Source organism: Anarhichas minor, unplaced genomic scaffold (assembly GCF_050575085.1).
Source record: "Anarhichas minor isolate MPS153535 unplaced genomic scaffold, ASM5057508v1 ptg000033l, whole genome shotgun sequence".
In the NCBI taxonomy this organism is placed as follows: Eukaryota; Metazoa; Chordata; class Actinopteri; order Perciformes; family Anarhichadidae; genus Anarhichas; species Anarhichas minor.
In genome coordinates, this window is record NW_027466479.1 from 13,816,993 (window position 1) to 13,831,650 (window position 14,658).

Here is a 14,658-nt window from a genome sequence, read left to right on the forward strand (position 1 = left end):
TAAAGGGATAATATTGAAAGAACAGATCTGTTACACAATTTTTTTTGTATGTTTTTGTGTTTTGTTCTTGTAAAACACTGAATACTTTTTCCTCCTTGCATCTAAAAACCCTTCAAATGAAACTAACAAAGAAAAAAACCTCTTTGGTTAAACTGCTCATAACTCGTGTCTCTAACCGTTGATGAGGGACCACAAGAACACTTCAGTATTTTTAATATTGCTTTCCTCAATCAGTTGGTCCATAGAATTTCTGAAATTGTTAAAATATTCCCATCACAATCTCTTAAACCTGTTCAAATTACTTGTTTTCCCAACTAAACCCAAACATTCAACTTACTATCGCACAAGAAAGAAAGGCAGAAATTCCTCACCACAGAGAATAATTACTTTTCTGTCTAACAGCTCCTGTCCTGTCCTGTTTTTACTCAGGATTGTTAATTAATTGGTAGATCAGAGAGCTGTGATATAAAAAGGAAAACGTGAACAGCAGTTAATTTAAGTGGTTTGGACTTATCCAGTCATATGTTGTGAATGTTGTGATGTCTTACGCAACATAGCCATTGCTGAAACCGGCGCAGAATGTCATGTATGCATCTGTTCTCTAAGCTGTAAACTGAGGAGCTGCTAAAGAGGATGTCAGAAACAGCGCCAGCCTGCAATCACCTCCCAACTGCCAAAGTACATGCAGTTCATGTACTTTGTATGTTACTTTCTACTTCTACAATTCAGGGATACATAACGGTGTATAAAGGACAACGCGCTGTTATAAAGTACCCAACATATAAAGTACTTATTAACCAACTTACAAACTAACTCCACCTCGACCAGCTGCAACAGAACACGCTGCTTTCACATTAATGCCTAACAATCCGGTAACATAATATATTTAATGATGTATCACTAAAATGGGTGCAAGTATTGTTCCATTATGTTTTGACTGTGTTTTACTCTTCAGCCTGACTATTGTGCGTAAACCATGTCCTGAATTGTGTGAGAAGTCACATAGGAGGGGGGGCAGCAGTAATTAAAGTCCTAAGGCGGGTCTTCCCAATTGAGCAAAAATAGCGCGTGTACCCTGCCTCAGAATTTTTTTAGTTTTATTTTTACCACCCATTAGACTTGACCGCGCGCCACGTCCAGTATGTCGTCCAGGGTCCGACCGGTGGATAATTATTGACCAGACAACACGCCTGCAACCGGCGAATGCAGACTCCTCCGTCGCACTGACATGAGACAGACACGAGCTCCTGTTTGAACCTCCTCGGTTCCGGGCTGAGTTGTGTGTATTTTTTGTTGTTTTTTTGGGAGTGAGACGTACTGTAGTGACAGCTGTTTGGGACAACACGATGTTGTTCTGGCAGCCTTACACTGAAAACTTCAGAGTCCCCGAACACGACGGCAGCAGTTATACACGGTACGAACCTCATGAACCGGTGCACATATCTACAGTATTGCTTTCAAAGTCTCTGTTTTTGTTTACAATATTGACTTTGTAAAGGCATTTATATACTTTATGGGAGGCAGCGCGCAAGTACAGTTGGACACAATGACGGAAGCTCCAAGGTTTCTAATTGGCTAATTCCCCTGCGCTGGGTACCGAATGCCTGCCTCTGATTGGCTGATCGCCTCCCTGGCATCCTTCCGGAAGGCTGTCCAGTGGCAGCGGCGATGCGGGAGGCTTCACGGAGCGACGGTTCTTCTGTATGCTGAGGGAGCCATGTTGATGTCTGGTTTTGTGTCAACCGCTGCACTTTGGATGGTTAAAGGACTGCGTCTCGAGGCCTGGGAGCCTTAGCGGTGATTCCAGCATCGCTATGAGAAGAGGAGAGCGGGTTGGGATGGTACAGGGAGCGTCAGAGGAGAGCTGCTCTTAGGGTCACGCGATTGATTCGAAAGCAAAGTGAAGTTGATGCTAGTTAGCCTGCTAGCTAGGTAGCAACAGCTGTGCGGAGTGGGATGAGCCGTGTGGACTGAAACAAAACCCGTGTTTTCTGGTTGTTGCATTTTGTTGGGCTAACGTTAGCTTAGATTGCTTGAAGGCTCGTGTAACAACGGGGCTCGTGGATTCAGCGTAAGCTTGTTGCCTTTTGTGAAAGCTAGCTAGTTGTTAGCTAACGTTAGCATGCTGACAACCAGCTCGCATCTTTAGTCACGACTAACGTTTGCTAGCTGAGTGGACCTTAACGTATCGTTGCTTACAGACCAGTGGAGCACCGTGTCGTGTGTCAAAAGGTACCCCCGCCCTAAACCCCCGAGTGGAGATATGGCGATACATCCAGTCTCTGTGGAAAGCTACCGATTCGCTCGCCCAGCTTGCACAGCAGCGGCTAACGGGCTAGCAGCGTAACTTTCCTCTCACGGAGTCGCTCTAGAAGCTGCAGAGTCCACTTCCTCGTTAGCCGACCTCCTCGTACCTGAAGCAAGCTGGCGGCCCTCCGAGTAGAAGCCGAGGACAAGGAGCTGGGGCCGATGGTCTGGGTGCTGAAGATGGACGACGCCAGCATAGAGTCGGGGCTGGTGCACGACTTTGATGCCAGCCTGTCCGGCATCGGGCAGGAACTTGGGGCCGGAGCCTACAGCATGAGGTCAGAGTCCGGAGTCAACATGCCAAACAGCACCTTTCTAACACGTTAGTGCTAGTGGGTCGATGGAGAGCACAACATACTATACTGTCTGGAAGTGTTAACATTACACCCCCCCCCCCCCCCCCATCCCTGTGTGTGTGTTGTTCCCTTTGTACTGAGTGCGATGGCTTCTCTTTGTTTTGGGATTTGGAGCAGGGCAGTCATCGCAGGGTGCCACGATCAGGGACAGAGATTAATTCCTCTCAACCTCACCAAAGGGAAAAAGAAGGACATGTGTTGTACTGTGAGGGACAAATGCATAATATCAGTTCATGTTGTTGCTCAGGTTATGTGTGTTGTCAAAGAGATACCTAAACTCAGTGTGCATGTCAGGATAACACGGAAAAAGTCTGCAGAAAAAAAGCCTAGTTTTGGCCCCTGAGACTGGCAGAGTTGCTAGAACTGGTCTATGGCTTTGTTTCTAAAGATCTGTGGTGTGTGTAAACAAAAGGCTGTGACATTATGTACACGGTGATGGGTCTGATTTTAGTAATGTTTGCTCTAAAAGAGGTAATTGACTTCAGGTGGAAGCGGCAGATGCATTCAACCATCCGTTTTGGAAATAAAAGGAGTATTTTGAAATTGTGTAAGAGACCATGGGTATTTCAGACTGATGATCCACTACTACTTTATATAAACTGCATAATGCATCACTGTTAAATAACATGAACCTTTTAAAATTTACTGATTTATGTAAATATCTGGCCAAAGAATACGTAAACAAACCTATCAATCGGACCAAGCATTCAATTCTAACTCTTGACACGACTCCACACAGAGTTGAATGCTCGCTCAGATTTCTCAGCATTGAACAAGTCCAATCCCACCACAGGGTTCACCATTAAGTTTCTGCTTTAGAGTTTTTGATCCAGCCACACAATCCTCCTCAGCAGCATTGTGTCACTCTTGTTTGTATTACCCAAACTATGGCATTGAAAGGGGGTTGTTTTGGTATCACTATTGACAGTACAGGTATGTTATTGGAACACAATGTTTTCACATTCTAACCAGCTCTACTAGCCGCACACAGTCTGAGTCAATGTGCTCAAATGGAGCACACGCCACCAGTTTCTGGTCACTCAGGTGATTCCAACATTTGTCCCTAAATGTGGCGTCTTCTGACTAGGCTACTAGTTGATAATGTGTCTGTGGAGGATGGATATGTTTCCTGTATCTGTCTTTGGTTTAATGGTTTAAGGAGGACCGTGTTGGCATCAAGGGGGACATTGTTGTAAACCACCTGTTCAATTAGTAACTCTTGGTCTGTGTGCACCGACTTGTGTAATGGGTTATGAGAGGTGTTGACATTTAAGCCCCCAGGACCTGCATGCGTCTTTGTGACGCGACTGTAGGTAGTTCACCAACACTCGAGCTGCGGGCTGCATGTACGTAAGTGAATTAGTGGAAAAACAAAGAGTGTGGTGGTTGTCCGTAGCTTTCGGAGTGGTGCTATCTGTGGGATGTGGGGCATGTTTGGAGTCAGCAGCTGGTAGGAACAGAATGTCTCAGTGTGTTTTTAGTGGAACCAGCTCACATTTCAGGAAGCAGATGTAGTTTTCCTGGGTAGCAGGTTGGTTCAATCTGGGCACCAACTCTGCAGAGAGAAACACAGCAGCAAGGGATTTGATCTATCAGGCCTGCTGTTTGAAAGAGTCTGTTGTTTGGAGCGAGGTGCTGCAGGAATGTCTAGAAATTGTCAATTTAATTTATTTTAAGTTTGGCTTGGGTTCAGAGCAGCATCATGACTTGCCAAAAAAAAGTTCCCCAGGTAATGAGATGACATGGTTTGCATGGATAGGACTCCTTTTCTGCACAGCCACTGAGATCTACACACACGCTCCAGTTCACTGTGCACCGGTTGAACTCTTGCAGCATTTGTCAGGGTGAGCCGAGGTCGGGTCGGTTGTCTAGAGTGGCTGCCAAGTGTGAGAGATAGTGTGTGTCAGCAGCTCAGGCTATCTCTGGGTGTTTTTGTTCATTAATCCTGCCGCGGCCTCATGCATATATAATAAGAGAGCCGTCTGATCGATGGGGCGCCTTCATCACTCCTTCTAAAACAAGCCCATCTATTTAATAATTCCACGCTATGAGGAGGGAAAGTGTTGTCATGCCAAAATTGAAGCATGCAACAATTGGCACAAACAAATTTGATGTATTTTTTTGGGAAAAGCTTCTGCTTTAAGTGAGGTCACAGTGATTGTGTTGCCATCAGGATGGCATTGGAGCGTCAATAAAAGCTTAAAACTTTATGTGTATGTTATGCCGTTCGTGGAACACTTTGAAGCTGTAGTTCTTTCCTGATGATGATTGTTGCATCACATCCCTGCTGACTTCCTGTTTTGTGTTTCTCTCCTCTTTCTTCTGTCTCTCTCAGCGATGTGCTGGCTCTGCCCATATTCAAGCAGGAGGACTCCAGCCTTCCATCTGAAAGCGAGACCAAAAACACCCCATTCCAGTATGTGCTGTGCACCGCCACCTCGCCTGCTGTCAAGCTGCACGACGAGACGCTCACATACCTGAACCAAGGTGAGACACACGATACCGGCACTCAGGAGAAAGTTGTTTTCAACTCAAGCCGTGCATAGAAACTTTATTGGTGTTTGATGTGTGGATCGGAGACACGCGGTACACAACCATCATTTAATATCAATAAATAATTAACACATTGATTTATTGCACATACAGTATAATTACTGTAAAATGAAACCGTTCACTTTATTGTTAAGCATCACCGATTTGGAGATTTACTTTATTTTTGATGGCACGAAAAGGGATTCACGTCAACGGAGGAACTGGCAACCTCCTAATTTTAACGAGAAGCAGCGACATATGTGACTTATGTCTCTATATGCTTCACTGCAAGACAAGCTGTCAATTATTGGGCCACATTTTCATGGAAAAAATAAGGATTTAATTTATTCATACATAAAAATGGAATTTCTAATTATGGAAACATACAGAATTGCTAGCACAGCAAAAAAAATGTCACTTCAGGTGTTTTGTTTGCTGATGCAAAACATTTTCCAAACGGCAGAGAAGCCTGTTATAAGACGGCTGGTCGTCCATGTCATTGGGTCAGGATGCACTTTACTGGAACGTATATAATATAGTGTATGTCACCTTATTGTGTAGTTAAGATTAAATTTGTAGGTTTGGTGGAGAGGGGAGTCGTTCCCAACATTGAGATGGTGTGAACCTGGTTAAAATACCTCTGATGTGTTCACGTAAAAACCTTGTTGGCATTTCCACAATCAAAGCAGAACAACGTGATACTTACCTTTTTTTTTTTTTTTTTTTTTTTTTTTAGAGCAAAGAATGTTCACATTTGTAGTATATTTTTGTGTTTTGCTCGTACAAGTGCCCAGCCCATGTTGACACCAAATACACTGCTATCGGGTGGAGCGATGGACACTGGCTCCACAATGTGAATGAAAGTAAAACCCACGCAAGAAGAGATGTGGCATCAACTTGCGTCATCCTTCTGCAGCACGCTCATATTTCAGAACCATGGCAAAACAATAAACAAGGCTTGGCCTTTGTGCTGGCAGTGCTATCCATCACAGAATCGTTAAAGAGGAGGAGTCATGGGGTGGGGAATTGCTGACTTTTTTTCTTAATCTGCTGTCGGGAGACTGTCGGTCTCACTGTACAATCCGAGACCAAGATTTCTCTCCAATTATCATCTTTTGTTTGGGAAAACCCAAAATCACACATCTAGAGGGGCTTGTCTTTACAGCAATACATTGGAAAGCTAGAACTTCATCTTAAGCTCTGCAATTAAAGGCTGCCTCTGTTTAGACATTTAAATCTTTTATGATCATACGATGTCAAACCATATAATGTGCAATAAAACAATAAACCACCTAAATTACACAACAAACAAAAATAAACTATCCTCTCTGACGATACCATTAAAGGACAGGGGATAGTTACGTTTTTAGTAGCGCTCATTTTTCGCACCTCCCATTTCTTTCTTAGCATTGATTTTGTGGTCTCTCTCTCTCTCTCTCGCTCTCAGGCCAGTCTTACGAGGTGCGTATGTTGGACAACAGGAAGCCAGAAGAGCTACCAGAGCTCACCAACAAGATGGTGAAGGTGAGAGGATCCTCACAGCTGGAGGGGGGGAAAAACCGTTTACATCTTACGTCAAATACACTTCATACCTAACACTGTGCGCGTGTGTGTGTGTAGAGCATCGTGCGTGTGGTGTTTCATGACCGCCGGCTGCAGTACACAGAGCACCAGCAGCTGGAGGGCTGGAAGTGGAATCGTCCTGGCGACCGTCTCCTTGACATCGGTAATGAAGCTTGGCAATAGATGTTTACTTTAAACCGTCCCGTGTGTGTGATGTGGAGTTCACATATCTGTGTGTGTGTGTGTGAGACAGATATCCCCATGTCAGTGGGCATTGTGGAGCCGAAGACTCACCCCTCCCAGCTTAACGCTGCAGAGTTCCTGTGGGACATGAACAAAAGAACTTCTGTTTTTGTGCAGGTAACACACACACACACACACACACACACACACACACACATACACATACACATCAGCTCTCTTTTGTGCCATCTGTTGGGAGAGCCACTGAATTTCCACATCAAGCACATATTTCCGTCTCACTTGTGCTCACTTGTCTGCAGGTGCACTGCATCAGCACAGAGTTCACTCCCAGGAAGCACGGAGGAGAGAAGGGCGTCCCCTTCAGGATCCAGTTTGACACGTTCGCCCAGGGAGACGTAGGAGAGTACACGGAGCACCTCCACTCTGCCTCCTGCCAAATCAAAGTCTTTAAGGTACACACTCGTTCTCTCATCGGGGGGGGGCGTTTTTACACCACAACATGGGGCGGCACTCACAGCAAAATTAAATCTGTCTTGCTCTTCTTCGCCACTTCCTGTTTAGCCAAAGGGGGCGGACCGTAAGCAAAAAACAGACCGGGAGAAGATGGAGAAACGCACACCTCAAGAGAAGGAAAAGTACCAGCCTTCTTATGATACCACTATCCTGTCAGAGGTCAGTATGCAGCTGCTCTGGACCGTCAAGCCTTACAGATACACGGCCCGAGCACAAACTAGGCTGAAGTAGTAGCAGGCATCCAGTTTACATTTTTCATTTGGGTGGTCATCCATGTTAAAATGTATGCACCCAAGTACGTGAAATATATGTACGTGTTAGGTGAAGGGCCATACTGGTGCTCTACATCACTGCCAACCATCTTGTCAAACATGTATGAATGCGTTTTTTCGTCTCGTCCGTTGTCGGGCTGTGACTTAATTTCTCCAGGCTCAGGGTGACGTCAATGAAAACACAAGTATATTCAATTTACAATGTTTTAAAACGGAGAAAATAAGTAAATCCTCACGTATAAAAAAAACTGGAACTAGTTGCCAATTCATCTTCTGCCAACTATTACATGAATCCATTGAAATAAAGAAAAAACTACCAAACAGCAGTCCTTTTAAAGGAGCTACCAAATTCACACGATACCTTTTTATTCCTTTGCTATTCTTATTGTTTTCTTCCTTTTATCCCCCCCCCCCCCCCCCCCCCCCCCCCCTCCCTACAGCATATAGCTCTTGAAGTAAAATGCTGTTTGCTGGTGTTAGATGGGGGAGCTTCTCATAGGCACATCAATAAACCACCACAGTCTGCTCTTGAACTGCAGTGCATCAAAATGTGATGATGATACAACTTGACATAGCAGTCACAGTGACAGATGTGGTGGACGTCCTGTCTCCAGCGCAGGTTTGAAGTCTCCTCGCGTGTATATATTTAGCTCTGTAGCAACATGAACGGAAACAAATGGCCGCTTGGCAGGCGGTTTGTTGTCTGGTATGCTTTGGAAAGTGGTTGGCAGTAATGTTAAGATGCAACCCCCCAGCCCCCCCAGAGTGCTGTTAGTTGTTTAGCTTCGGTGGTAAATCACCTGGATCCTGACGCATCTCGTCTCGTGGTCTAGTTTAGTTCGTAGAGGTCTAAACAATAGACACAGTCTGCTGGGTTTTTTTTCCCCCCCAAGAAGCAAAGGTGGTCTTTTTGTCAGGTGAGGGGGTCCCACGTCCACAATAAAACAGACTAAAATGTTAAAACATGCAGAAACACCTTTGATTGGGCTGTTAAGTCTTTATCATTAACTATAGATCACAATGTTTTCTGTGTCTCAGGTTTTGTCACGGCTTTTATTGGTGGGGGGAGAAAAAAAAAAAGAAGCATTTATTGACGTTTTTAAATTGTCTACACTTTGTATGCCACACTGAGACTGCCCGCAGGTTATTGGTTGTGTTTGTGTGTCGGTCGCTGGCTGGCTAACCTCTGCTGTGTGTCTGTACGTAGACGAGGCTTGAACCCATCATAGAGGATGCGGGTGACTACGAGCTGAAAAAGTCCAGCAAGCGGACACTTCCCGCTGACTGTGGCGACTCCTTGGCCAAGAGAGGCAGTGTAAGCACCCTGCTCCCCTCTCCTCCCCATCACTCCATCCACAGTCTGCCCCCCCCCCCTCTCCTGTAGACACCCGGCTGCAGCCTGAAGCTTGTAGACCCTCAGCTGCTGCGAAGGAGACGTTTTTTAATGCCATGTATTTGACATTAGGTGGGATGGAGGTGGTGCAAAGCTAAATTCCCTTATCCACCCTTGATTTTTCCACAACCTTTTTTTTTATCTGTTGGGGAGTTGGCCTGCAGTGTTTATTGACCCAGTGAGTCTGATTAATTGTGTATTTATATATCTGTGTCTCCCCTCAGTGCTCCCCGTGGCCAGACGCCTACATCAGCCCCAACCAGGCAGCTACTCCCTCCTTCTCCTCCACCCCGCTGTCCACCTACACAACCTCCTCAGTACCGGACAGGTGTGTGTGTGTGTGTGTGTGTGTGTGGGGCCTTAAGCTGAGGTGTGTGTTGGTCTCGCCTCTCTTAATCACCATGTCTTGTGTTCTAGTGACTCGTCCTCACCCAATCACCAGGCAGACCCTGTTAGCCTTGGCACCCCGGAGGTCAGCCTCCAGTCTTCTCTCCTGTATGAATTGGTGGAAACGGTAAATCATTTCATGTTTTTTCAATACAGAACTTTAGACGGGTGTTGTTTTTGACGTTTTAATTCTTTAACCATGAACCAATGATTGTTGGATCAGACGGCATCACTAGTTCAGCCCTCGTTCCATCAAACATTAACAACTGTACAGTACAGTGGCATTCCGCGTGTGTGGAAAGTTTAACTCTAGGTGTGGACGTGTGTTGACACCGTGTGCCGCTCTTGTCCTTCTCTGCAGCAGCTGAGCCCCGCCGCCTCCATACAGGACGCACAGAAGTGGCTGCTGAAAAATCGCTTCAGCTCCTACGCACGGCTCTTCTCTCACTTCTCAGGTACACACACACACACACACACTGTCGAACACACTGCAACGTTGTGTCCGCGACAGTACAAGTGACCTATCCAACTTGTTGCTTAGGTTCTGATTTGTTGAAGCTAACCCGGGACGACCTGGTCCAGATTTGTGGGCCAGCAGATGGGATCAGACTCTTCAATGCACTTAAATCCAGGTGTGTGTGTGTGTGCGCGTGTGGTTGTGTACACCTGTATGAGCATTATGAAGGGGCCAGTGTGTTGATGCATTAATTATTATGTTTGTGTGTAGGTCAGTGCGTCCCAGGTTGACGGTGTACGTCTGTCAGGAGTCTCCCAGAGAGAGCCCCCTGCTGGAGAGACACGCCAGCAATGAAAATGGAGAACACAGCATTTCCTCTAGTTTACACGGTAAACAAGCTCCGTGTCTGTCAGCAGTGCAACGCTCACGTTAGTCCACGGAGCAGTGCAGTGTGTGTGTGTGTGTGTGTGTGTGTGTGTGTGTGTGTGTGTGAATATTAACATCTCTCCTGGTCTGTTTCTGTGTAGTGTATCATGCTCTGTACCTAGAGGACCTCACAGCTGCAGAACTGATCCGCAAGATGGCGTGTGTGTGCTGCCTTCCACTGGGAACCATCAACCAGGTGTACAGACAGGGTCCTACAGGCATACACATCCTGCTCAGTGACCAGGTACCAGCGCACACACACACTCACACACACACACACTGCTCCTCTTAGCTTCAGTATTAGGAGTATCACACACTCAACCGTGGAGGGCTCTTTATAGAGAGGGATGTTATCAATTAGAAAATCTGTCTCTCAAATATTGATTTGTTATCTATTAAACATTGTAATATTGGTGGATAGGGTCATGGGTACATGTCAGGACTGGGTTTGAGACTCACTCACTCTGTACAGAGGAAGAAATAACATGTGCGTCACTACTTTGTGTGACCAGGAACAACAATTCAGATATCACTTATTTACATGTGATTTACATCTGTGCTGTACTGCCTCACTCCTGCTTTTATGTCAGACATCTGATGAACACATTTCACTGTTTGTTTTGTTGTTTCTAGATGGTTTACAACTTGCCTGACGAGAGCTGTTTTTTGATCAGCACTGTCAAAGGTGAGCTCATAATGCATCAGTGGCCTTTGATTCGGCCTGTACCGAGGCTCAGTAGATCCTTTTTTGTTTGACAAGAATTTAATCCCCCCCCCCCCCCCCCCCCCAACCAACACTTGTCTTCCTCTCCCAGATGAACTTGGCGAAGGACTCCATCTAATCCTGAAGTAGTGAGGAGGACAGATGGCATCACTAATACTCCACCCTCTGTTTTGGAGCAGAAGCCTCCCTCTCTACTCCTTCCTCGCACTTCCTCCCGTTCTCTCTGAACGATCGCTCGATGGGAAGCAGTCAGACTGCGCTAAAGCCTAAAGCCATGTAAATGTTAGAATCTGACATGGGTGTGTCCACTGTTTCATATTGAAAACACTATTAATGGAGCTGTTCAGTTAAAAGAGGAGAGACGTGGGTGGGGTGGGGATATGGTGTTAGGGGAAAGATAATGATGTATGTATTTTGATTTTATTATTTTATTTTTTTGTCTTTTTATATGGTTTCCATGGGGGTAAAGGGGAGAGAGGGGGGGGGGGGGGGGGGGGCTCCAGGAGAGAGGGGCGAGTGACGTTCTGGCCGACAGAAGAAGGAAAGAAAGCAGAGTTTCCTTGTCGCTCGTTTCCCTTCTTATACGACGCGCTCAACCAGCACGAGGCCAGTATTTTGATAACCTGTACTGCTGAACAGCATGCGATCTCAACATACTAACCCGCTTCAATGAGGGGGTTGGCTTAATAAACCATTTATTGATCAGCTCAGCTTGGTGACCCCCTGAAATGTCCAGGCTAAATTTGTGGGTTTTGACACCAACAGTAATTAGTTTCTTCTTGTCAGACGGACTGATTACATTAATTATTGTCACATAGTCGTGAATTTAGACTTCCTGCCATATCTCTCTGTCTGTTGACATGACACTCTGAGCTCAACTCTCTTCACGTTCGTCCTGTTCAGCCTGCGCTTTTACCGTTTTTTTTTAGTTGATGCTTTATTTAAGGGTCAGCTGTTGCTATTGACTTGTTTCTGGTGCCATGACGGCTCTTTAGCTCGATCTTTTACTCACTTTCACAAACACAGTGCACATGCACCTCATCTTTGACTCCTCTGCTCTCTGTGCTGACTTTGAAACACTGGTTTAGAGGAGTGCGCTTTACGCCTTCTGGGATTTTGGCCATAAAAATGCAGAAAAAGAGGAATAAACCTGTATAGAAGACTGACATGCAGAGCATTAACGCCTATCCAAAAACCTTCTATAATGTGGACCAAACGGGTTTTAGATTGATAGGCTTTTATTTATTTTCTTTGGAGGAAAAGCCTCATTGGCTCTGTACATCTTGGTCATTAGAAGCATTCATAGAATTGATCCGATGGAGAATGAAACCCTTGTGCGTGTGCGCTGCATGTACATAGTAATAAACACTCCCTTCCAGGATCATGCCCTGCGAGAAACAACTCATCACACAGCGGGCTGGTGGAAAAGTATCACAGCGGTGGCCTGGTTTTAATAGTCTTATCCTGTAGACTAGAAAATCACGGCAGCTCCTCATCCATCTTCACAACCCTGTTTTTAATGTAGCTGAACACAGGAAGTGCAGGTCATGTTTTTTTTCGAGCTCCCTTTGTAAAGTGACAGGAAATCTCACGCAGGTCTTCAGAGTCGCTGTTGGTTTAGTTGACCCCCTTTTTTATTTTGATACACAACGTCTGGCAGTGTTGCAAGTGCATACAGTTTGCGTGCCTCTAAGTGTCAGAATGTGTGTGCATGTGTATCTTTTTCTTTTTTTTTTTGTTCTTGCAAAGAAAACTTAATTAAGTCAGTAGTTGTCATAAACTTCTTCCTGTTGGTTTGATGAAACTGTGTTTAGCTTGCTGTTTAGTAAAGAGCATGTGGAAGATGGGGGAAGGAGGGAGTGAGAGATCATTGGTTTCAGAATAACACCTTGTTTTTCCATGTTAGAGACCAAGTCTGCACTGAGAAATCACAAAACTCAAGCTCGATGTGTAGTCAGTAGTCCCACAGCCACACCCTTTTTCTTACCCGCCTATAAGAAGGAGAACAAAACACACAAAAAAAGAATGGCAAGACTGAAAAGCATCCATGTTTTGTCTCGCCGTGTGCCAGAGCCAGGACTGTAGCTCTTGTGGTGTTTACAAGGACACGAGTACCACAGTGTTGAGTAACAGAGCGGATGTGATACCAAGTCAGGCTAACTCTGGTGAGCATCTCTGGTCCCCTGAAGGCCTGACCAATCATCCTGTCTGTGTGTGTCTGTGTGTGTGTGTGTGTGTGTGAGACTGAGTGTGTGTGTGAGAGAGGGACTGTGGGCAGGAGAGGTGACCACTGTTCATGTACAGCCTAATGTCAATGATGATGCTTCTCATGTGCACAGTATCGTATGCTGGAGATGTACACAACCACATGTGCTGGGAATAAATGATTTCATAACTTTCTCTGGTGTCCTGCTATTCTATATTTCCTTCCTTTGTACCATAGCATTGTTTGTTTTTGACTCAAGAGGACAGAGAAAAGGCATGGTTGTCCACTCTTAATGGATACTTCTTCAATTCACACTGAACTAAAGTATAAATGCAACTCTTCTTTGTGTTTCCATCTTTCACGAGTTGAAATTTTCTTTTTCTATGCACACAAAAAGCTTATTTCTCTCAAATTGTGTGCTCTTTGTTAAAATCTGTGTGCCCACAATAAAAGGCCACTCAGAACAGACACACTTGACACTTGACACAACTATAGAGCGACAGAATTTTGTTTTGGTCACAGGTAGCTTATCCTGCAGAATCAGTATTTGCCTCATGTAGTGCAACACATGTGCTTCACCCAGTTGATCAGGTTGTTGACTGGCCTGTTGAATATTAGCCCACGCGTCTTCAGTGTCTGTGGGAAGTTTTTTTGGGGTATTGGCAGGGATTTGAACACGCAGATCCAGAGCATCTTCAACATGCTCAATGGATGACATGTCTTTCAGAAATTGTTCACAGATATTTTCAACATGGAGCCGTGCACCATCGTGCATTATCATGCTGTGAGGTGTTGGCGGCGGATGTATGGCAGGACAATGGGCCTCGGGCTCTCGTCTTAGTGTATGTGCATTCAAATTACCATCAATAACAAGCACTTGCGTTCGCTGTCCGGACTATAACCCCACAGCAACCATAGTGCACATTTCACAACGCTGACATTAGCAAACCGCTCAAACCACGCAGCGCCACAAGGTCAAGACCCGGCTGAGGAGGAAGAGCGCGCAGACGAGCAGCTCTGGACGTCATTCCTGCACTCAGCATGCGGAGGGCACAGCCCGTCAAAACCTGCGACATGCGTGGCGTTGTGTGATAAAACTGCACATTTCTAGAGTGGCTTTTTATTGGGGCCAACCCAAAGCGCACCTGTGTCATAACGATGCTATTTAATCAGCATCTTGATGTGCCACCTGCGCCTGTCGGGGCGGGATTGATTATCTCAGCAGAGGAGAAGTGCTCACCACAGTGCTCTATCAAACGTGTGCAAAACAAAAAACGGATAAATAACATTTTATGTGCACAGAAAAAGTATTTTATTT

General features: G+C 45.4%; 2 protein-coding genes across 3 annotated transcripts in view; one reads left to right on the plus strand and one right to left on the minus strand.

Annotated features, from left to right (window-relative positions):
• LOC142965140 (uncharacterized) overlaps positions 1-14,658 on the minus strand; it is a 282,605-nt gene that overhangs the window by 139,526 nt on the left and 128,421 nt on the right. The gene's annotated exons all lie outside the window — the stretch shown is intronic.
• On the plus strand, positions 1,662-13,534 carry ubp1 (upstream binding protein 1). 2 transcript variants are annotated; one of them, XM_076105651.1, is made up of 16 exons: positions 1,662-2,585; positions 4,999-5,150; positions 6,643-6,719; positions 6,816-6,921; positions 7,012-7,118; positions 7,262-7,414; positions 7,524-7,634; positions 8,955-9,062; positions 9,365-9,468; positions 9,558-9,654; positions 9,889-9,982; positions 10,069-10,159; positions 10,255-10,373; positions 10,512-10,654; positions 11,044-11,095; positions 11,226-13,534. In XM_076105651.1, exons 1-16 carry the CDS (start codon positions 2,470-2,472, stop codon positions 11,261-11,263), a joined length of 1,668 nt encoding a protein of 555 aa, XP_075961766.1. In that variant the 5' UTR covers positions 1,662-2,469; the 3' UTR covers positions 11,264-13,534. The 2 variants fall into 2 exon arrangements, with proteins under 2 accessions (XP_075961766.1, XP_075961767.1); XM_076105652.1 differs by lacking the exon at positions 8,955-9,062.